Source organism: Cupressus sempervirens, chromosome 4 (genome assembly GCF_028749045.1).
Source record: "Cupressus sempervirens isolate cs-2001-9-10 chromosome 4, ASM2874904v1, whole genome shotgun sequence".
Taxonomy (NCBI): Eukaryota; Viridiplantae; Streptophyta; class Pinopsida; order Cupressales; family Cupressaceae; genus Cupressus; species Cupressus sempervirens.
Window position 1 is genome coordinate 778,639,362 of NC_143121.1, and position 25,962 is coordinate 778,665,323.

The following is a 25,962-nucleotide window of genomic DNA, read 5'->3' on the forward strand; positions in this document are numbered from 1 at the left end:
ATGTTGGCCATCGTACATGCACTAACCAAGTTCCGGCAGTATCTGGTAGGTACCAAGTATTTTGTCCGTATGGATCACAACAAACTGAGATATTTCCTGGAGCAGCGAGACTTGAACAAACGGCAACAAAAATGGGTAAGCAAAGTTCAGTGTTTTGATTTCGACATTGCATATGTAAAAGGGAAGAACAATGTTGTTGCAGATGCCTTGTCCAGAAAACCCACCATCTGCTCACTAGACCAGATTTTAGCTGACTGGAAGGCACAACTGTTAGTGGAATATTCCAAGAATACATTTCCCTGTGAAATAGTGGATGGCCACACCCACGATGATCAGTACAGAGTGGTGGATGATATCATCTACTAGAAAGACCGAATATACCTGGTGCCAGAATCCAAACTGAAGCAGAAGATCTTGAAGGAAGTACACGAATCACCTCTGGCTGGACACCCTGATTTCCTCAATGCTTACAAAAGTCTTTGAGAGAGGTTTTCATGGAAGGGACTAAAAGGGGACGTGTTGCAGCATGTAAGAGAATGTACGGTCTGCCAATAGAACAAGTCTGAACACAATCTGCCTGTCCGGCTGCTATAGCCTTTGCTAATTCCCAAACATAAGTGGAAAAGCATATCAATGTACTTCATAACAGGTCTTCCCAAGGTGAATGGAAAGGACTGTATCTTCGTGGTGGTTGACAGATTGACGAAGTATGCACATTTCTTCGCCATTCCCTCGGACCTTTAGGCTGCACAAGTTGTCCATCTGTTTTTCAGAGAAGTCTTTCGTCTGCACGGGTTACCCCGAAGCATCGTCAGTGATTAGTATGGATGATTCGTCAATATCTTCTGGATAGAATTGTTTCGAATGGCAGGAACAAAATTATCACCAAGCACGAGTTACCACCCGTAGACAGACGGTCAAACTGAGATTGTGAACAAGTGGCTTGAAGGGTACTTTCAGAACTACATCTTGGCACAACAATGAGCGTGGGTAAAATGGATCCATTTGGGGGATTATTGCTACAATACCACGTATCACATGTCTATCGGGATGGCACCATTCAAAGCTCTATACGGGTACGAACCCCTCTCCTTCATTGACACAGTTTTGGGTGACAGTCGTGCTCGAAGGGCGAGGGACTGGCTTTAGGAAGGGCAGGACATATTGAGGAGTTTGAAAGAAAACCTACAGTAGGCACAAAATCAACAAAAGATGTATGCCGACAGATGTCGGATAGAGAGGAGTTTTGAAGTGGGGGATCTAGTCTATCTCTGGCTCCAACCATACCGATAGTCTTCATTAAAGGGAACAGGGAAGGAGAAATTGAAGCCACGATTTTATGGTCCCGATCGCATGGTTCGTCGCATTGGTGAGGTAGCGTACGAACTGGAACTTCTGGAGGAGAGCGGCATTCATAATGTCTTCCATGTTTCTTGTTTGAAGAAAGCCATAGGGCAGAACGTCACAGTTGCTACCAACCTTTTACCACTCAACAAAGAAGGAAAACTCATTTTGGAACCTGCCGAGATCCTCGAAGTACGTGAGAAGACCTTACAGAACCGCACTGTGAAGAAATACTTGGTACGCTGGTGACACTTACCGCTGGAGGATGCAACGTGGGAAGGTGAGCACATCCTCTAGCACTTGGCATTGCACTTGCTTAACGACAAGCAAATTTTGGGCGAGAGGACTGCAATGTTCCCGTTATAAAATAAATAATAAATTAATCTTTGTAATAGGCCGATTGATTTATTTTATCTCGGATCCATTTTTATTTTGTTTTCGAAGTTTGTGTCGCTGTCAACTATCTTTGTACACCCTCGGAAAGGTTTCCCCGATGGGTATTTAAGCATGGCTTGTAGGAAGTCTGTAGGTATGCTTTGGATTATATTTTCTCTGTACTGTGGATTACTGTTGGAGTTCGGAATTGTTTGCCATTTCGGAAGTGAAAGATCTTCCCTATTTGGCTCGTGCGGTTTTGGTGGGATTCAACCCTCACCCTATTCTGTTGTTGCATGTATTTTGTCACCTGGACCAGGCAAATTGGAGTAATATCTTTCGGCAATTATTGTTATTTGCATTCAAGTGTGTTTTATCATATTTTGTGTAGAAAGCAGATCGCATTCTGTGTTGGAAGCATTTGTGTGACCTCCATCTTCTTCCGTTCAGCTCACTCCTGCCCTGTACGGCTTCTTACTTCTTCCTACCATTTACTATCTTCACCGTACGGCTAGTATCCTTGCTCCATATGGCCTCCTATTTTGTACTGTCCTTGCACACACCATACAACATCCATAATCACCATCGTGCGGACATCCCTAATCACCATACGGCTGAACTTCTGCTTCGTATGGCCTACTTAATACCCACACCTGTACAAACTGTTTAGTGCGGCCCTTCTTCCACCCGTACGGAGCTTTGTCTCAATGTACGACCAGCATTTCATAAACCGTATGGCCCTGGTTTCACTTCTCCACTTAGCCGTACCTCCTACACTCTAACTCACAAACCGTATAGAGCCTTCAGCTTGCTAGGTGACGTCACCAGGTACATTACACTTTTTGCCATACTCCATGAATTAATAAATCTAACCTTGATTAAGAGTTATTCTCTAGAAAGTGCCCGGGCCAATATGAAACAACTCCATGCCAAACTGAGACTTATTCTTCCAAATATCATTCTCTCCAAGGTTATGCCAAGCAACATATAAGATTTTATTGTATTAAAACAAATCCATTTACTCAAACCTGTGTCCATTCTTTATTAAGTCACAAAATAGCAATGAATTTTGACTTCGCAATTTTTACCTCCAAAGGAGACTTAATAAATTTGAATTAGTTAACAGTAGAGCATGCTGAAAGCAGCAAAATACCTGAGTAATATTTCTTGCAATTGGCTAGAGTAGATTGTTGCTCTACCAAAGGTAGTAAACCATTAGGGTTTTTGTCCAAGGTGTCAAGCTTAGAAAATCTCCTTATAAATATAAGAGAAATAAACGAAGCATATCGCAGATGAATCCCCTTCTGCTTATTTATAACTATTGATGACGCTACTTGGTTTTCCCTCTTCTTTACCTTTTGATTTTCCCTCTCTTCTTAGTATAAATTTTAGGGGTATAATAATAAATTGACTTAATAAATTTTCAATTAGTTAACTATTAAAGCTCCTTAATTAAATTAATTAATATTGAAGTGATATTGTAATATTTATTATCATTGTCATGTAACTTTCTTTTGAGTGAGTCAATTTTTAGTAATATTTTGTTCTTTAAGTTTAGTTAGTCTTGTAATTTTCTGTTCTTTTCTTATTTCTTAATTGTTTCCATTATGAAAAGATCTTTTTACAATTGCTTATTGAAGCAATATTCCTCTCCTTTTTTTTAATGTTGAATAACATTGAATAGTAGTTGATTATCATTTCAGGGTATTAAAGCAGGGTTTGGTTTCTGGCGAATTTTTCCAATATAAATCATGATTTAATTACCTCAAGATTCTGACTAGAAGCTTTTTGCTCAATATTTTTATAAGAAAGTGATGGGGTTTTTCGGTATATTATTTTATAGAATAAAACTCATAGATTTTCCTAAGCATTTCTTGGGGAGATTTTTAGAAGATTTTTTGCTTGAATTTTTTTTTTAAAATCAAGGGGTTTCGTGTTTTAGCAATTTTTGAAAACAATGTTTTTGGGTTTTGCTGATTTCTTTAGTGTTTTTTGACCAGAAAAACTATGTTGATTAAGATTTACAAAGGTTTTCTATTTTTTCTGACTGAGGGTTGCTGGTTTTCCTGAAGTCAGAGGGTTTTGCACTTTTTTGTGTAGTGTTTTTATTGTTATACTGGAAACTCTCTGCCTGATGCTGTGATGCATTATGATCTTTACAGGTTGGATATAATTGACAAGTGCTTCTCGAAAGAAACAGTCGAAGATATTTTATCTGCTCTTGTGAGTTGCATATTACGTAACCTTCTAAGATTTAATAGCTAGCCATACTTATTTATTGCATATGAATTTTATGGGCTTTATTTCACATTTTCTGGCTTTAGACAAAATCTGAATTCATACTATGTTATTTGATGCTATTATTTATGAGGTGTGGTGGGTATCTAGCGTTGAATGGTTGCTTTATGCTCACTATCTTTTAAGTTCAGAATTACCACTACATATGTTTTGAGCTATCGTGCTTGGATTTTTTAAGCCATGTAGCTTATTTAGCAATCGTTCTAGCTTTCAAACCTATTTAAATGTATTATTGTTTCTATCTTTAAAGATTTGTTAGAAACAATAGTCCACCGAGATAACATATATTTTTTAAAAACAAATTTAACCATTCAACCAAAATAAACAACAACAATAATAAGATTCACATAGACAATTACACTAGATATGTTAACTAGGGAAACCCTTGATCAGAGGGAAAACCCTAGTGGGAGTGACACCCACAAGAGGATGTACTAATATAAATATTCCTTGTTAGAGGATGGACCTTGTTAGGAGTCTATTACAACATTTAGTACACAGAGTCCCTGTTAGGAGACTTTGAATCCCTGTTAGGAGTTGTATTACAATATATGCAAGAAGAGTCCACTGCCCAAACATGCAATTTCAACTACAAGAAGAGGTCACTGCTCAAACAAGCAATTTAATGTTATGTTCTTCTTTCCTTTGTTCTGTCAACCAAACCAAACATTGTTAGACCTTGTAGATCAGGTCATGAGCCTTGGATCCAAATATCGAACCTTGGATCACTCAGCAAAACCTCGGCAATGAAGTTTCCTTCACTTCTGCTCTACTCTACTCAACTTCGCATTCGGCTCTCTCTGCGGCTTACAAACACTTCTTTTATCTCATCCACATATCCATTTTGATAAAGGAAAATGTCCTTCCTTTATACTAAGTCCATAAAACAATTCCTTGAGTCAGCTGATAGACCACCTCAATTAATCATTATAGGACCACATTAAGAACACGTTATACTTAGCGATAACATTAATCTTCTGCTTTGCAACTTGAATAACTTTCCATACATGTAATATTATGATGAGTGAACTTAGCCACGTCATCAACATGTTTTCTACACATCCTGAACCTCGATTCTTAGAATAACAATTCTGCTAAGAGATATAACAAGTTTACAAGAACATGCCTCTGTAAACTTTATCTCAGAACAAACATCACCAAAACTTACATAACTTCTTCTAGACTTATCATTTCTTCTTCCGATGTTACTGCATATAGTAGATACTCAAACATATCTCTCATAACCTCGGATAGTTAAAACACTTAACTAACCGTCCGTACCAACTTGATCTTTCCCTTGTTCTTTTGTCAGATACCACAAAAAACTTCTATGTTGAGATCAATGACAAACTCAGTCATAAATGTAACATATTATCATAGTAACATATCTACAATACTCTCCCATAAGAATATCATTAGCATTCAAGCTTCCAACAATCTCGCCCTTTGGCATTGATGACAACATAGATGAAAAACATCTAGTTCTAAGAATATCAACAAAAGATTGTTCATCTTTCTTTTCAAATCCTTTTCATCAATCATTCTCCTCCATTGATACTCAATGTGCTTTCCATCAAACTGACATTTCATGTTGTACTTCTTCTCAACATGTTTTTTGTGCTAAACTTCTTCCCCATTGACATCAATGTCAATGGTTTCAACAATGAACTTTACTGCATCAAAACTCTGCAACATCTGATTCTAACTAGCGCAAGTGTCCAAAGACATTGTTAAAAAACAACATCCAACAAGGGTCCTAGATGACTTCGTCCATCACAGATACTCCGCCATATAGGAAGCATCAACATTCAGTCTAAACAAATAATGGTGCTTTGTTACACTAGACTATTGCCGTCTTGTATCTTCTACTCTGATGTAGGAAGGGGCATAACCCCTAGCATACCTTGCAAATACTCAAAAGTCTCTTTGGGGAGAGGCTTAGTGAATATATCTGTAATTTTCTTTTTAGTGCTCACATACTCTAATCTAATTTCCTTTTCTGCAACTCTCTCTTAACATGTGATACTTAATAGAAATGTGCTTAGTTCTCGAATGCAACACTGGATTCATAGACATATTTACCGTGCTTGTGTTGTCACAATGTATGACAACAGGTTCACTGATTTCTATACTTATATCCTTCAGCATCTGCTTCATCCAAACAACTTGATTGCAATTGTTTGCTACTAGAACATATTCTGCTTCCGTTGTACTTTTTGATGTACAATCCTTCTTCTTGCGCAGCCCAGAAGCCAATCTTCCTCTAAGAAAGAAGGCTCCACCACTAGTGCTCTTTCTATCATCCATACTGCCTGCCCAGTCAACATCAGTATAAGCACTTAAATTAAAATCATTAGATCTATCATACCACAATACGAACTCAGATGTTCCTTTTAGATACCTAAATATCCTTTTGACTGTTGCATAATGTGCTTCTCTAGGGTCAGCTTGGAATCTTGCAACAATTCTAACTGCATTTGCCATGTCCGGCCTTGTGCGAGTCAGATATTGCAAACCTCCAATCATAGATTTGTTCTTATTCTGCTCAACAACAGGTGTCGCATCCTTTGTAAATAACTCGTGTCCAGTTACCATAGGTGTTTCAATGGGTTTACATGTTTCCAAACCAAACCTTTTTAGTAAATCCTTCAAGTACTTAGTTTGAGAAATAAAGATTCCTTCTTTATTCTGTACAATCTACAATCTTAGAAAATATTTCATTTCTCTTATCATACTCATCTCAAATTCTTTCTTCATCTCTCTGCAAACTTCTCACTTTCGTCATCATTTCCTCCAAATATGATATCATCAACAAATATTATCAAAATCATCAAACCATCATCAATTTGTTTCCAGTATAGATTACTAGCTGCCATACATTTGCTATATCCAAGCTTTGTCAAATGCTTGTCCAACCTCGCATACCAAGTTCTCGGTGCTTGCTTCAAGCCATACAATGCTTTCTTCAGTCTGCATACTATGTCCTTGTCATTTGTCAAAGGACAATCTTCAAACTATTCAACGTATACCTCTTCTTTAAGTTCTCCATTCAGAAATGCTAACTTGACATCCATCTGATATACTTTGAATTTCTTTTGTACTGTATAGGCTAAGAATAATCTTACTGGTTCTATTCTAGCCACTGGAGCATAGGTCTCATCATAGTCTATTCCTTCTTGCTGTGAGTAACCTTTACATACCAATCTTGCCTTGTTGTTTACAACTTCGCCTTGTTCATTCATCTTGTTTCTGAATACCCATTTAGTTCCTATTACATTCTTGTCTACTAGTCTGGGAACCAATTCCCATGTCTCATTCTTTACTATCTAATCCAATTCCTCTTTCATAGCTTGTTTCCAATAATCATCTTCACATGCTTCATCTACATTCTTAGGTTCAACTTGAGATATCAAACATAGTTCTTCATTGACTTTGCTTCTTGTCATCACACCTTTGTCTTTGTTTTTGATGATCTACTTAGATGGGTGATTCTTTATCATATTCTTTCCTGAAGTAGGAGTTGTTATCTCAACTCTTGGCTCTATTGAAGGTTCCAAGCTTTGTTCCTGCCTTGGCTCTCCTTCATTCTACAAATTATTGTTAGTCTCAAGAAATACTTCATCATTTCTTGGCTTAGTAACAACATCATCATCTGAATTGTAATCAACTATTCTCTCTTGTATCCTGAATTTCTCATCAATTCTCACATTTGCACTTTCCATAATAGTCACCAAAACTGTCTCTTCCATTACTTCCTTTTTATTAATCACTCAAGGCTCATTATCGCAGTCATTCAAGAATCTTTTCATACTTTCTTTAAATTCTTCCACTTGATCAGAAAGGAAACTCTTTCTAGTTTTCTTCAATCTCTTAGGACATCTACTTGAAAAATGACCAAACTCTTTACATGTCCAACAAATTTTTTTTTTCATACTTCCTGGTTCTCTCTTTGTAAGTAGATCAATACCTTCCTCTATCTTTATGTCTTCTTCGGATTTGGATCTATCTGTGCTTGTACTTTTTCCCTTGTATACAACAAAAGGATTCTGGATTTGAAAACTCAATACTTTGCTCTTTGCACAAATCTAATAACTCACCAATGTTAAAATCTGATAAGATTAATAACCCAGAAAACTAGTGCAAAGAGTAAATATCTAAACTATGAATGCAAATGATACAAAATCAAAATAGCATCATAGAGTTAGTCTCCAAGAGAGTAATGCAAATGCTGGAAGCAAAATAGCATTAAGAGGATGCAAAAACAAGAGATACAAATACAAGCCAGGTAGCATGCTTATATAGGCTAGGAAGAGGGAGGAGGTGGCAACACCAACCAATGAGGAGCAACCATCTATCGGACTAAAGATAGCAAAGTATCTTCCTAAGATAGCTAATGGATGCTCACATGTAGGAAGGTGACACCTCACAACCATTCACCTAATAAGACATGCTTTATTTGTTAGCCAACTGGATGGTTCCGGCGATGTTTCTGTAGCCGACGGTCCGGCTGTAAATAGTTTGTAACGGATAGAATAATTGTGGCTGACGGACTCCTTCGGGAAGGTTCGGCAGTAGTATTTATATCCCGTCTGGGATCATTGTAATTCATGATTCATCTACTATTGCGAATATAATTCTGCTATTCTGCTATTATTGTCTGTATGTGTTGACTTCTTTACCTGTACGGTAAACATTTGGCGCCGTTGCCTTATGAATCTGGAAGGTGGGAGGAATGAAGATTAATGCCAAATCAGCTTAACAAGGATCAGAATAAAGCGAAGGGAAAAGATGGAATCCGTACTGCGCAAGAGAATTTAATTTTGGCACAACAAGCCGAACGCCGACGGAGATTCCAGAAGATTATCGACGGAAACCGAAGTGCGGAGGAATTGTTGGAGGAGACTCAGCAGCGGGTGGAATTGGTGGAAGAAGCATGGGAGGAGTTCTTGAATTTGTGTTCGCCGAGGGAAGAAAATTTAGACGGAAGAGCATCAACTCGCACGGCTCGCGGTGCCGACGGAGCACGAGCGTGGAGTGACCTCTTCGTCCAGGATAGACTTCCGCGGGAAACAATTTCGGAGGATCCTCTGTCTTCACCAAGGTTCGCAGCTGTCGACACCTCCGGTGTAGGAGTGCAGACCGCCGGTGTGGGAGTGCAAACCTCAGGTGTCGGAGACCAGTCCGCCGGTGTGGGAGTACAGACTGCCGGTGTGGGAGTGCCGACCACTGTAGGAGTGCAAACCTCCAGAGTTATGGCAGGACCCAAAGAAAAATTGCCAAAATTTGAAGGCGATGGTACAGCCGACCCCCTCCGACATTGTAAGACATGTGAGACGATCTGGCGGGCAAATGGAATCACTGATGCCGACGAATGGGCCAGGCAATTTTCGGCAACCCTACGGGGTGTCGCGATTGATTGGTTTTCGGATATGGATCCGCAGAAGCTGGATACATGGGATAACATTAAAAACGAATTCTTGGCGGAATTTAAACTCTTGCGGGATGATAATGAAATTGTAGAGAAAATTTTCAATACCAAGCAAGGGAAGCACGAAACTGTTCGTGTCTATGCCAGGAGATTGAAAGACTTAATAAACAAAATGGAAAGCAAGCCAACGGACGGATTGCAGAAAAGGTGGTTTGTGGACGGCCTACGCTCGAAATTGCGGAGGAAAATGAAAATTGTGCCACCGTCATCATATGCCGATGCTTACAACAGAGCCCTCGACCTTGAAAGTGCGTAGAAGACAAAGAAGAAGAAAACCAACTCCTCTAACTCTGATGATGATGAATCCGCGGAGGATGATAGCAGCGACGACGAAGGTAGTAACAAAAAGGTTCGTGCCTTACAGAAGGATATGGTTTGAATGATGGAGTTTAAAAATATGCAAAAAGAGCCAAGAGGTAATGAATTGTGGTACACGGAATGTAAGACCGACGGTCATACTAAAGGATCGTGTCCGAAGAACCAATTCTGTGACATCTGTCAGATCATGGGACATTCGACAAAGGACTGCCCCTTTAACATGAAAACAAGAGGATCTTCGCAGCTGCTTCTTACACAGGAGGCCTCCCTGTCAGGTAGCAACGGACACACGAATGCCATCGGCGCTACATCTGGAGGCTATAGGAATAATCGGCGTGGACAAAATAACAACAATAATACCAATACAAGCAGAAGCCGGATTCAGTATGATGCAAACGGACGACCAATTATTCAGTGCAGAGCATGTAACTTGTGGGGACATTTTGCGCGGGAATGTCCAACAGCAAATACACCCCAACTATTGTGCCGATGGTGCGGACCCGGCGATCACGATGACTCAAAATGTCCAAAATCCGGAGTGAACTTGATCACTGTTGGAGCCGAGGAGGAAGAAGTTCTGGCAATAACACGGCAACAAGCAAAAGAATACCCGGACCTCGCCAAAGAAAAGGAGAAATTTGCGGCAGCACGGGCGGAGGTTGGAAAAGTATCTCAAGCAGTAACTCCTCCGGACACCGCCACCACTTCAGCAAGAAATTCCATAGAACAGAACATAGTACGACAAATTTTGCAAACAGAGGTGCAAGTAAAGGTAAGTGATTTGCTTCTCACCATGCCCCAACTTCGTTCTGCTCTCTCAAATATGGCAGGGGAATCGAGCCTACAGAAGGGAAAGTTACCGGGAGAATCGAGTCGACGGAAAGAAAAGGAAATTGTTGCTGGAGGAGAAGATCAGATGTTGTTGGCGCTAACATCCGAACGACACCCTGCAGTTGTCGAGATGGGGACACTTGGATATGTTCTCACAGACACCATAGTGGACGGAGGGTCCGGCGTAAATGTATTGCTAGAAGACACTTGGAGGAAACTTGGACAGCCGACATTGTGGCCTCCAAGGTTTCAGCTACTAACCGCCGATCAACATGGAATTAAACCACTAGGTATCCTCATGGCACAGCCAGTAACCATTGGCACCCAGCCGTTCCTCATGGATTTTGTAGTGATTCCATTGAAAAGGAAAGGATATGATGCCATCCTGGGCCGCGGGTGGGTTATTGAAGCAAGAGCTCGACACGACTGGAAGAAGAACACTTTATCCCTAGAAAGTAAAGGCCGCCGATTTGTCATTGATCTGCATACCCAAATGGTAGGGGAAGAGGCTTTGTCATCAGATTCTGACGGAGAGGACGATGAAGGTAGACGACGGATGGAACCAGATCAGGAGGGTGTCCTCCGATTGGACGGAGGAACAACGGATAACGACTTGGATTCCGTCAACGGTCTCTATCACTGGCAAATGGGGGACTATGAATTATTTCACAGCGGTAATGTTCTGTCAATTGAGAACGAATATCCAAAGGAGTATACTGAAGTAAAGGAGGGGGAGGCACCGTTGGATGTTACATCCGCCCATGCATTCAGTAAAGGACAGACAATTAAGTACAACGAAGCTCCACTACAAACAATGAATTTGGGGGACGAGGCAGAGCCGAAGAACATACTAGTCGGAGATAATTGGGATCCAGTACTGAAGACTGCGGCATTCAAGATATTTATGGACTACAAGGATGTGCTTGCATGGACATACAAGGACCTCAAAGGAGTACCGCGGGAATTGTGTGTACACCGCATTCCGCTAGTGGACGGAGCTGTACCTGTACGGAAGTGACCCTACCGGATGAATAAGAACTATGCCGCACGCGTTACGGAGGAAATCAACTGGATGCTGGACGCTGGCATTATCTTCAAAGTACAGACCAGCGAATGGGTGTCACCGATAGTTATTTCCTTAAAGAAGGATACTATTCAGATCCGGATATGCGTTGATTTCAGATGCCTGAATGCAGGAACAATCAAAGATCCTTTCCCGATTCCATTCACAGATAGCATTCTGGAGGAGGTAGCGGGACATGAAATCTACTCTTTTATGGATGGGTTCTCCGGATATAATCAGATCTCTATAGTGGAGGAAGATAAGTTGAAGACGACGTTTGTTGTTGAAGATGGGGTCTACGCATACAATCGGATGCCTTTTGGGTTGTGTAATGCACCGGCCACATTCCAGCGGATTATACTGCATATCTTCGACAAGATGTCTGTGGGAAATTTCAAGGCCTTCTTGGATGATTGGTCAATATTTAGCACAGAGGATGGACACCTGGCAGCACTTGATGAGTGTATGGAAAGATGTCGCAGGGCCCGATTAGCATTGAACCCCAAGAAGTGCCGATTCATGGTTCCACATGGCAGACTGCTCGGACACATCGTCTGTAAGGAAGGATTAAAGACGGATCCCGACAAGGTGAGACTCATTCTAGAAATGCAGCCATCTACTAATGTCACGGAGGTAAAATCTTTTCTCGGATATATAGGGTATTACCGGAGATTTATTAAAAATTTTGCCAAGGTGTCCCAGCCGTTAAATAAGCTAACGTGCAAGGAAGAAGCATTTCGATGGGAGAAAGAGCAGGATGAGGCATTTGAAGGCCTAAAGGTACGACTGGCTACGGCACCCATCCTGGCATATTCGGATTGGAATAAAGAATTTCATGTTCATGTGGATGCCTCCAATTATGCGATTGGCGCAACCTTGGCACAAACTGGTAATCACGGATTGGATCATCCAATATACTTTGTCAGCCGATTGCTATCAAAGGTCGAGCAGAACTACAGCACGACTGAAAGAGAAGCTTTGGGAATGGTTTATGCTGTGCAAAAATTCCATCATTATTTGCTTGCTACACCATTTGTGTTTTATGTTGATCACCAGGCCCTGTTGTACATGATTAACAAGCCTGTCATCCAAGGGAGGATCAGCCGATGGTTGCTACTGTTGCAGGAATTTACTTTCAAAATCATTGTCCGGCCAGGAAAGAAACACGTTAGTGCCGACCACCTGTCACGGATCAAAACAGGGGAACCAGCGGATGGTGTAAATGACGACTTTCCTGACGCACAGCTGTTTCAGATTGGGGTGTTGCCGGAGTGGTACAGGAATATTGGTGAATACCTCTCAACAGGACAGTTTCCCACGGGGATGTCACCAAATGATAGGCGCAAGTTGATAATCAGGAGTCGTACATTTCAATTAATCAATGGGTTGCTATACAAAATGGGGCCGGATCATATTCTTCGACAGTGTGTGTTGGAAGAAGAGATACCGCAAGTTTTAAAAGAAGCACATGAGGGTCCCGCAGGAGGACACATGGGGCCTGACCCCACTGCACGGAAGATATTGCTAGCAGGACTCTGGTGGCCGATGGTGTACAATGATGCACGCGAATGGGTCGTCGGATGTGACACTTGCCAACGGCCTGGGAAGCCGCTGAAGAGAGATTTCATGCCACTTCAACCCTCTCATGCGCAGGAACTTTTTGAGCGATGGGGACTTGATTTCATTGGACCACTGAGGGTGAGCAAGACTCGACGGTGTCGCTACATCATTGTTGCAACGGAGTACCTGACCAAGTGGGTGGAGGCCCGTGCGCTACCAGATAACTCGGCCGTCAGTACCGCAAAATTTATTTATGAACAGATCATCACAAGGTATGGAATCCCATTACAATTAACAAGTGATAGGGGAGGTCATTTTGTTAATCATGTTATTCAACTGCTCACCACTCAGTTCAAGATTTATCATTCACTGTTGACTCCATACTATCCAAGAGCGAACGGGCAGGCAGAGGCCACCAATAAAATTCTGGTATCCATCATCTACAAATCCTGCACGGTGGAAGGTGCGGATTGGGAAGAGAACTTACCTGTTGCCCTCTGGGCGTACCGCACGGCATACAAAGTAACGACCGGACACACCATTCCAGTTAATGTTTGGACAGGAAGCAGTGGTCCCCGCAGAATTCGTGATTCCAAGTCTCCGAATAGCGTTGGAAAACAAACTGGATGATGACGGAAGCCTTCAAGAGCGATTGAATAATTTGAATAAACTGGAGGAGAAACGGTTGCTGGCACAGTGGGCAACAGAAGTGGCACAAAATAGACGCAAACTCTGGCATGATAAGCATCTGAAACGTAGCAGATTTCAGCCGGGACAGTTAGTACTGAAGTATGATGGCCGTAATGAAATCAAGCCGGGCAAATTCAAAGTGCGATGGGTCGGACCGTATCAAATCCGAGAAATTGGCGACACTGGGGCAATGAAATTGGCAACCTTGGACGGACAGGAGATAGCTCAGCCGATTAACGGGTCCAAGTTGAAACCATATCGTGTAAGGAAGTTCTCGCCGTCCTTGAATCCTGCCTTGTCGTCAGCACAGCACTCTCTGGCGGCGGCGGCGTCCAAAGATGCCTCTGGTACCCCTGTTATTTTAAAAAAAAAATATTAAAAATTTGACAAAAAAAAAAAAAAAACCGCGGAGGTCCCGCGGGCAGCACCTGTCGGAGGCCCTGCGGGCAAGTCAGACCCCGCGGGCAGCACCTGCCGGAGGCCCCGCGGGCAAGTCAGATCCCGCGGGCAACACCTGCCGAAGGCCCCACGGGCAACACCTGCTGGAGGTCCCGCGGACAACACCAAACGGAGGCCGCGCGGGCAATAGCTCCCACGAAGAAAATAAAGCTCCGCAGGCGTCGGAGAAGACTAAAGAGCTTCCGTGGGTATCAGCTTCCACTGAAGAAACGCAACAAACAAGCCAATGGTACATTCAGAGCTATGAAGCAGGGTATGGAAATTCATTAACGCGCAAGATAGCAGATAAAGGCGTCTTCATTCAACCATGAGGAGGGTCTGAATTCCCTGACGACGGTTACAACAGTGCAAAGAAATTGAAGCTACTGGTCCGCGGGAGAAGATAAAGTCCCACAGGCCCTCAAACCATTACGTCTCCACCACAGGGGCCGCGGGTAGAAAAGAGAATAGCTACAGGTTAAGACACTTCAACCTCCTCCGTCTCAGACTTTCTCCGTGGGAAATTTAAATAGCCGGTGTGAGGTGTGAAGCTCTTCCGCGGCTCGTTTTTTCCCTTCCACGGATGCTACTGCGCGGATGGTTATTTAGCTAGCACTTCATTGGTTCAGCCAATTTTTTCCCCTTCTTAAACCATTTTTCTGCATGGAGTCAGCGGGCAAGCGGAAGCCGTGGAAGAGTCAGTTGGTAGCAAATATGGAGAAGCATTCAAGGGTTTTGGCGTCGGGAATTCGAGTTGCAGGCCTCTCCGGTTCCAGTAGCAAGAAACAGAAGACCAAGGAAGAACTCACTTATCTCACCGTCCAGTTTGAGAGCCTTAGTGGAAGCGAATGCCGGAAGTGGTGGCAGGAGACTCTGGAGGCAGACCAGATTAAACAGATTTTGACACGAGCACAGGTACATTGGGCTATTCAGCTTCCCATCTTTTCTATTCGGATGTTCGAATCAGTATTGCGCACCATGATAGAGACATATAGTGTCCAGAACAGAACAAGTACATTCTTGTACAAAAAGCAGCGGATGACGGTGTCCTTTAAACCAAGAGATTTCACCAGGGTCTTCGACATTCCTGGCCCTGGCGGGAAGAAAGTGGAAATAAAGAATCACAAACTGTCACAGGAACGGAAGGAGCATTGGATAGCTCCAGTATGCAGGGACCTTACACCCATGGAGAGGGAGGCAGTAGTCCAGGGGACAAGGTGCAGAGGGCTTCGCAGGGACTTTATTCGAGAGGGTCATTGGCGTTGTATCATGGACGTCATCAAGAGCAGGTTGACAGGTGCCACCCGAGCTTCAGATATCGCATTGCCGTAGATTGTGTTTATGAATGGGATCATGCAAGGAGTGGTATATGATTGGGCCTCAGTGCTTGCCGACAAGATGGAAGAATTCATGACGCTTCAGCACCGAACATTTTTCATGCCGCACCATGCCATCGGGTTGTTTCTAGAGGCAGCAGCTCACCAGATCCCAATGGATGGCTTTGAGGCTCCTCCACGGGGCAAGTTGGCAGACGGGGAGCCTCCCATATTCTACTGGTGACACCTAGATACAGGAGGGTCAGCAGTTGGCCACAAGAAAGTACTCCGCGAATTGGCCCCTCCCGGAGAGACAGATAGCGGACGAGAGGGCACTTCGATGAGTGACGGGGCTGAATCCGTAGAAGAGGAGAGCACATCGGTTGAAGTTGACGGTGAGACAGCAGGTGGTGGGCCCGCATTCTTTGCCCCGCCTCAGCTGTCAACTTCAGCGCACTTGACTATCTCTTCGACAGTCATTCCGGCCTTTGGTCAGCGCCATGCCCCGGTTTTTATGACTCCTCCAGCGGAGGCAGATGTCCCACGGACAGTGACGGAGGTGGTTCCACAGACAGTGAAGGATGCCGTCCCACGGATAATTGCCGAGCCATTGCCGATGGCTGTAGCGGAGGTGATTCCAGTTGCACCAGGGGATGTCACTGCCGCACAGTCACCACTACCATAGTCTGAGCCGCAGGTTCGATTGGAGGTCATTGATTGTGATGCAGTGGTCACCGTTTCATCATCTTTTTTAGCAGAGGCCGAGTCAGCCCAGCCCATACCGGAGATGAACATGGAGCTTGCGCGGGTCGACCAACCGGAGGTGATGGATAGAGCTAGTGAGTTTCTGAGGCAGCAGTTCCGACTCACTTCGACGAAGCGGGGTCCCTCCATTCAGTCTCCTAGGCGTTCAGAAACATGGCCAGCGGAACCCCAGCCTCAGATTCAGGAGGAGGGAATGCCACGTGCCGTGGTTGTGCCAACAACATAGACGGCGGCACCGGATGTGGGCATGGCTCCTGCTGACGAGGAGGGAAACAGTGATGCAGAATGGTCATTGGAGGCCTTCGCCAAGGAAGACTATGGGTCAGACGAGGACAGGTGCCGGGATTACCTCAGGACTATGAAATTTGCATTAAAGAAGGGCCACGATGTGGCAATTCAGGCCCTGACTCGGCGAAGGGAGTGGCACTTGATCAGAGCATATATCCGTGGGATTTGTCCTCGGCGATTCGAGACTTGCTTTATAGACAGGGGCTGGCCGGCAACGGAGACAGCTGAGATGCTGGCCGATTGGGCCACGGAGCCGGAATTGGGACCCATTGACACTCCTATGATGAAGCTGGCACATGAGGTTGTGGGACTGTACAAAGATGTTTACTACGGTAGGCGAACAGGGTTGCAGCAGAGCGATCATTGGCAGCTGAGACTGAGGCTAGACAGAAACTAGCCACCGACTTGGCCGCCTAGCAGGCAGCTTGGGCCACAGAGCGGGCAGCATTACTGGCAGATTTGGTAGCCGCAGTGCAGGAGAAGGACTTGGCTAAGCAAAGTACAGAGGCAGCGGTTCGAGATAAGGATGCGGCTGAGCACGAGATGCAGTTAGCCAGGACGCAGGCCATGGACGCGGCACTTCTTCTAAAGGAGGCCGTCGAAGTCAACTCTCAGATCCAGACAGATCTTCGCATCAGGACAGAACAGGTGTATGAGTTACGTCGCCAGCACCACACTTCTGGGACGCCCCCTTCTCTCTAGATTTTCCGTAGTTTGTAAGTTGTCTCCTAATTTTGTGAGTCGTCAGGAGACGACTGTTTTTTTGGGGGGATGGTGTTAGCCGACTGGATGGTTCCGACGGTGTTTCTGTAGCCGACGGTCCGGCAGTAAATAGTTTGTAACGGATAGAATAATTGTGGCCGACGGACTCTTTCGGGAAGGTTCGACAATAGTATTTATATCCCGTCTGGGATCATTGTAATTCATGATTCATCTACTATTGCGAATATAATTCTGCTATTCTGCTATTATTGTCTGTATGTGTTGACTTCTTTACCTGTACGGTAAACATTATTAACCTAAGCGAGATTATTAAAAGTGTAGGAAAAACCTAGCAAAATAGGAAAAATAAAAAAAACTACACTAACATCCCCTCATAAGCGAAGCTTAGGTGGATGCTAACCTAGCAAAGCTATGAAAGCAAGAAAATGGGTCCCGGCAACAAGGCCTGATTAGGTACCCAATACAAGAAAAAGAACTAGATGAAGGAAACTAAGCCTCCAATCTAGGAAATGTCCCAAAGACAGCAACAAAAAAGAGCATGAAGCTACAAACTCTGTCAAAATGCTGATCTGTAGAACCTCCATGGAAATAGAAGGCACGAACCATCAACCAAAGAAGCATAGAACAACAAGTGAACCCCCCATAATGTTGAACAGGGAGAGGGGTGATAGGAACACTGAAATGCAATGCCAAAAACATCTGCAAGAAGAAGAATCAGGAACACCAATAGTGCAATAGAAGTATAAGCACAAGATAAAGGGCGGTGTCACCGACACACTGCATGGGCTAATGTCGTGGAAGAAAAATTCACTTGACAAAGGTGGATGAGCACAAAATGGCAAAACATCATGACCCCCCATGGCACTTTATAATTGAGTGCGAGTACAAACACAAGGTGTACAAGATCCCAGATATGCAAAAGCAGGCACTTTATCTCAGTGCGTTTACAAAAAAAGGAATGCAACAGAATAGAAGCATACAATGCTCAGAATTCAGAAAGAAGAGTGAGCCAAAAGAACAGAAGAAGAGATTCCAGGACCTGTAGAATCCAAGTAATCCGCCAGAGTGCGGAAGTGCAAAACTCGAAGGAGAAAGAACCTGGAGCAGAATCTGGATAAAAGATCTCTGCAACTGAATAACTCATAGAACCAGCTTTCCAACGATATCTGGTGAGCCCAGAAAAGAGTCTGAATGAGTGAGATATGGCTCCCGGAAGACAAAATAGAACATCTGGCTTTGACTGCCAAAATAGGCAACCAAATTGTAGCAAATATCAAAAAAACTTGTACCATCATCTCTGTCTCAGAACCAGCTTTCCAACGCATTTTTCGGATAAAAAAAATACGTCTGTATGCTCAAGTTATGGAAGAAAAACCGACAGGGCCTCCTCATGAAGAGCATATGCTAAAAGTGAAACTTGGATACAATAATCAAGGAAACAAATAGCACCACTGCAATCTACTCGAAAAATCATGCACTTTCAAAAAAAAAATCGCCTTGATACGAGGTTGTATGAGAAAGTTATGATCCTCCGAAGTTTCCAAAATAATAACTGTGCACAGTCACGCCTGAGAATCTGCAATTTCTGAAGAATTCATGCATGAAAATAAAAAAAAACTCCACTAGTGGATAGAGCACAAAAAAATAGCCAAGTTCATAACAAGAATCATTAAAATCGGAGTCCGTATGAGCAAGAATGAGATATTTGAAAACTGCTTTCAAATCTGCGACTGCCAATGGAGAGGGGTATGGCTGTAGCTTTGCATGCTTGATTCTGCAAAATATACAACTTGCATGCAAAATCTAAAAGATACCCAGATGGTTTTTCGGGGCTGCGAACAAAACCCAGAAAGCGATTTTCTTTTTGATGTACAAAAGATGCTGCTGTAGTGTAAATTAGACGCCTTTAACAGTAAAAAATGGCTCCAAAAATAAAAAACCGACCCCAGCAACCACAATATAACATGCAAATGCTGGATTAGCTTCCTAAGTCCATCAATGGTGTGCTGGAATTTGCAAAACTGATTGAAAACTCCAAATATGCAAGTTGGTTGTCAGATTTGAGATTGAAACCTCAGAGAAAAACCATTTTTGTCAAAACTTTTCTGATTCTCAGGATCATCCAAAGATGCAAGAGAAGAGCATACTTCGTTTTTCAAAAAACTACAATAAAGTTTATTTGCCCCCCCCGAATCTCTCAAATAAGGAAACTAAACTCTACTCTTGCACATAGAAAAGCTCTGATACCATGTTAGAATCTGATAAGATTAATAACCCAGAAAACTAGTGCAAAGAGTAAATATCTAAACTATGAATGCAAATGATACAAAATCAAAATAGCATCATAGAGTTAGTCTCCAAGAGAGTAATGCAAATGCTGGAAGCAAAATAGTATTAAGAGGATGCAAAAATAAGAGATACAAATACAAGCCAGGTAGCATGCTTATATAGCCTAGGAAGAGAGAGGAGGTGGCAACACCAACCAATGAGGAGCAACCATCTATCGGACTAAAGATAGCAAAGTATCTTCCTAAGATAGCTAATGGATGCTCACATGTAGGAAGGTGACACCTCACAACCATTCACCTAATAAGACATGCTTTATTAACCTAAGCGAGATTATTAAAAGTGTAGGAAAAACCTAGCAAAATAAGAAAAATAAAAAAACTACACTAACAACCAATAATTTCCATCATTTGGGTGTCGAAATTTCTTTTGTTAGATGTAGGACTATCTTTCTTGAACATGCTTGCCATGGATCTCCCAAAGTTGTTAAACTTTATCTTCAAGGACCTGAAGCTCTGATACCAATTGTTAGAAACAATAGTCCACCAAGATAATTGAGAGGGGGGGAGGGTGAATCAGTTATCCAACAATTAAAACATTTATCTTCTTTAAACAAACTTAATCATTCAACCAAAGTAAACAACAACCATAATAAGATGCACATAGACAATTACATCAGATATGTTAACTAAGGAAACCCTTGATCAGAGGGAAAGCCCTAGTGGGAATGATGCCCACAAGACGATGTACTAATGTAAATATTTTTTGTTAGAGGATGGACTCTGTTAGGAATCTATTACAACATTTAGTACATAGATTCCCTATTAGGAGACTTTGAATCCTTGTTAAGAGATTCCAACCCTGTTAGGAGTTGTGCCAATATTGTTAGGAGTTGTACCAACTCTGTTAGGAGTTGTAGTACAATGTATGCAAGAAGAGCCCATTGCCTAAATATGCAATTTCAGCTACAAGAAGAGCTCACTGCTCAAACATGCAATTTACTGTTATGTTCTTCTTTCCTTTGTTCTATCAATCGAATCGAACACTGTTAGACCTTGTAGACTAGGTCACGGGTCTCGGATCCAAATATCAAACCTTGGATCACTTAGCAAAACCTCAATAATGAAGTTTCCTTCACTTCCGCTCTGCTTTGCTTAACTTCGCATTCCACTCTCTCTGTTGCTTACAAACACTTCTTTTATCTCATCTACATATCCATCATGATAAATGAAAATGTCCTTCCTTTAAACCGAGTCCATAAAACAATTCCCTGAGTCGGTCAATAGACCTTGTTAATTAATCATTATAGGAGCACATTAAGAACACGTTACACTTAGCAATAACATTAATCTTCCGCTTTGCAACTTGAATAAATTTCCGTACACATAATATTATGATGAGCGAACTTAGCCACGTCATCAACATGTCTTCTACACATCCTTAACCTTGATTCTCAGAATAACAATTCTGCTAAGAGATATAACAAGTTTACTAGAACATGCCTCTGTAAACTCTATCTCAGAACAGACATCACCAAAACTTACATAACTTCTTCTAGACTTATCATTTCTTCTTCCAACATTAACTGCATATACTACATACTCAGACATATTTGTCATAACCTCCTATAGTTAGAATACTCAACTAGCTGTCCGTACCAACTTGATCTTTCCGTTGTTCTTCGATCAGATACCACAGAAAACTGCTATGTTGACATCAATGACAAACTCAGTTATAAATGTAATATATCAACATAGTAACATATCTACAATACTCCCCCATAGGAATATCATCAGCATTCATGCTTCCAACAAGATTGTCTTGTGATGATTCTTGATCAGTTTCAAAATCTTTTTGATTACGACTTTTTTTATGCAATTGTAAAACAACAATCCAGTGTAAGGAACCCAACTTGGATAGCAAGGATTTAATCCAACCACATTTAACTTGCTATCAGAGGTGAAGGCAAATGGTTGTCCATAGAAGTTTTAATTCTCCCACAACATGGCAAACAATAATGTAATGACATGATATTCAAAGAAATTCGTACGTGCAGTATGTTTTCAAGCACCTCACGTCAGATATTCAGACTCTGAATTTCATTCCAGAATGGATGTTTTAACAGTGATATTGGACAATGCCTCTTACAAATTAAAGTTTACAGTCTGGGCATTACATAAATAAATGTAGGTAAATAACATTGGCACTTGGAGTTTTGCGTATGGAAAATAGACTACTCACGTGACCTGATGTATGTGATATATGCTGCTGATTGTTCTTACCAACGGAGGTCGAGCTAGTTAAGTACTCCTTACCCTTGATGCGGGGTCGAGGTGACTGTTGTTGAGAGTAATATGGCTCCTGTAGCCTATGCTGCTGCCTATGGTCACATTACCTGCTATACTCTAGAGGTGTTATGGTTATGAACCCACAGACCACCTTTCTCCGTGACTCTTTCTAAGTCTACCTTCGAAGGTGAGGGGGAAAATGGTGTAGGAGCACCTAAAGTAAAATAACATGAGAAAGTTAAGATTCCTTATTTGAGATATTTAAAACCATGAGTCATTTATATTGTGTTTGGGTCAAGTTGTAAATGCTATGAAGGCATTTTGTCAAAAATGTCAAAGTTGCATAAAAAGTTGTCAAATCCAACATTGAGAAAGTTGCTAATAATACAAAAATGATGTAAAAAGGTATATGGTTGGTCTTGGGGGTAGTTAGGAAGGTTTATAACTATCAAATGGATATAAATACCATTGTATGATCGAACCAAATCAATTTTTTGAGAAGAGGAAACATTTTGATACATTTTTGGTGCATTCTATTGTTGTTGTTTTGATTGGTGTTTTAGTTTTAGTGTTGTTTCCAGGCCTTGTACGACCATGTACATCCTGAAAACCATGTAATATAGTTATGGATAGATAGAATGATGAATCCTCCTCCTCATGATTTTTGTTTGGTTCAAATTTATGAAGAAATGAATAAGTTATAATCATTTTGGTGGAAATGGGTATTTGCAGATTTGAGATTCTTTGAATACAGTCATATTGCAGCGTGTGGTATGGACACATTTTGGAGACTCATGACCTCTAATAATATTAATTGGAAAGATACGTGAACTATCTTTCATTTCCAATTGGTTTGAATTATTTTCATTTAGATTTGTGAAAGTTATGAAGATTTGAGTGAAAACTGGTTTTTAAATGTCTTCAATGGTGTTGCAGACAAAGATTTGATCTTATACAATGATTTATGAATGGAAAAAATAAATGGGTTATAGATTTGGAAACTAGACTCACAATTGGATACTATGGAATTGGTTTGGTGTTATTTGAATTGGTTTTGTGAAATATATTTGATACCCTAGACAGGGTTACTGTTTTTACTTCTGGTTTATGACAGAGGAAATGGGTCTTGATACAAAGACCATAACTTGTAATTCATTTATTGGATGGGTATAATCTTTGAATAAGTTTTGTTATTCCTAATTTGGAACAATTATTCCAAAGGGTTTGGCAAGAAAAGTTTAGGAATGAAAGTTATAAATAATGTTATTAGACATAGAAATCTGATTGTGTGAATAATGTCAGGGTTCTTTGTTGAAATCTTTGAGATGTTCTTGGTTCCTTGAGGGTGTACCAGCCTATTGTGAATCCCTTGAGTTGAACTAAGATTCCTTGAAGGTAAATACAGAAGGCTCTACATCAGAAAAGAACAAGTGTTTGGTGAATATGGAGTTACGTCCCAGCCTGGTCTGGTAAACCTGATTTTTATATGTTCAACGCTGCCTATCTATTATATGTTGCCTTCCTAATGCTGTTGTGTAGATACAAGGTGACCACGTCCTCCTAGCTCTGTTCTGGTTGCTCTCACTAACCACTAGTCAGTATAGTTACTGCTTCATGGTGTCTTGAAGTAAGATCATACGATTTCAACTATAACCCAAACTCATAAATCATCGGATCAACTTACTTCGAAATTTGGAGCCAACACCACACTCCACCTTGTTGATTTCCTGCCTAAATCCGAACTAAACTTCTAATGAGGTCCTAGGGCTACGTCCAACTCCTTGTACTGCCTTAAGGGGTTTCGTCCTTGAAGCAACCAGTCACATTTAAGCAACCTTGGTATTTTTTTTAACGATATTATACTTTTATCGTGTGAATCCCAATGTAGCTCCTTTGTTTTATAACCTCGATGTGAGGGGAAATGCAAACAATTAGGCAATGTGGAATAAAAGACAATTTCGTCTTTTAGTCACTTAAGTTACTTTTTTCATAAAGTAACTTTATAAATCAACTTTATGAAATAAAGTGACTTAACTATAGGAATTCCACACTAAAATATCTCCCCAACGAAACCAAATAGAATCCTGTGGTTGGCTGGCATCCTCAAATTAAATACCGTTAGCCTATCCGGAGGGAGAGATAGACCAACAAGGCACCATAAGGCCTAGCACGGAGAAGGGTACATTACATCCAACACAAGGTGCATGAGGGAATAGTACAATAATTAGAGATGGAATCATAGTCCATAGAGAAACCTGGATATGTCTTAGAATGATGTTTAACTAGTTTTAAAATCTTATGGGCAATGAATATTTTGCCCTTTTCAAAAGTAAGACAAAAGACAACTTACAAGCCCTGTAAGGGATCACAACATATAATCAGCTATGGAATCCATAGAAAAGGCCTGGTTTGATCTCGTTAGAAAGGAAATCCATATTTACATTGATTAGTCACTTGTGTGTTCATTTCATCAAAAGCATCAAGGCTTTTTTAGAATATGGCTTTTCAACTTTCTATGTTAGCCTTATTACAATATGGCATGTTAGAAATGCGAACTTCAAAACTGAACCAAAAGAAATGGGGTTAGATGCACACAACACAAAACAAACTCACAATCCAAATGAGACATAGACTTTCAGTTTGAGCAAGAATACAATTTTAACCAAAAAGGCAAATGCGGATTAAAAATGCATTATACCTCCATTGATGTTGTAGATGTGTTCCAAGATTGAGTGGATGTATTGTGATGTAATGTGGATGCTCATTGCTTGAGATTATCCAATTTGGAAGCATTCACTTACTTAGGATGAGATTGTATAATCTCCCTTGGATGAGCTTTCTTAAATAGATTTTTGAAGTTGGACGTTGAGGTTGGAGATTGAAAGAACATATCTGCTAAAGTAACTAAGATCATTTCTGCAAATGTAGAATCATGGCCATTGTTATTGATGATCTTCAAATGCAGATTTGAATCTCATATAAATATGAGAGGAGACATTTCTCTTCAAGAGAAATGTCCCTATAGTTAATCATCATTTAGTTATTAAATAACTATATGTAAAACTCACCTTTAAGCATATATATAATATTAATATATTAACCATATATGTAATATATTATTATATTATTATATTAGTAATATATAATGCACAATAATATATATAATATATATTATATTACATAATATGTAATATATATAAGATATTTATCTTAAAGATAATTTACCATCAACGAGGTATCTCATGATAAAATCAATCTGACAAAAGCTACAACAAAGTCATGTCCCTTCTTGATCACTGTTAGTGTATAATCAAATACAATTAGTTTGCTTCTCAATCGACAATCATGTGGTGGTAAAACAATTACATTCAAGAACTTCATAACATAATGGTCTCCTCTAATTATAAGAGCTTGATTAGTTAAGTCATTTATAAAAATAAATGCACACACACACACACACTAATATGAGATATAAAACAATGTTCATATAAAACATGAATACAAATACTCAATGTAATGAGCATATTACTTCGATTGATGCTATACTTCAACACTCCCTCCTAGCAAGGGAGAAGTGACAAAAACATTTTATGAGATATGACTATCAAGGATATCTATACACAACATATTATCCGACTTTTAACATTCTAAAATAGTAACTTGTCAAATAACTACAATCACAATGTTATGAACACTATCATAACATATATTATGATCTCTAATTGTCTGAAACAATATCTACAGTAGTCATAATGCTTTCGTTATCAATGACTTCCAATGTATCTGGAACAAAACTGTCATAATAACAGGCCTATCATTTGCAAGATCGTCACCTTACAAAGATTACCTTCTGCCTGTTCGTTATCATGGTGTCCGGCAAAATCCGGCCCA

The 25,962-nt window shown here is 41.0% G+C and overlaps 1 protein-coding gene across 1 annotated transcript in view; it reads left to right on the plus strand.

Moving 5' to 3' along the window:
* LOC149563704 (3-hydroxyisobutyryl-CoA hydrolase 1-like) overlaps positions 1 to 25,962 on the plus strand; it is a 275,341-nt gene that overhangs the window by 197,905 nt on the left and 51,474 nt on the right. Inside the window, exon 12 of the mRNA XM_089826843.1 lies at positions 3,882 to 3,942. Within this exon, the coding sequence (XP_089682969.1) occupies positions 3,882 to 3,942 (61 nt within the window). The remainder of the gene's footprint in view (positions 1 to 3,881; positions 3,943 to 25,962) is intronic.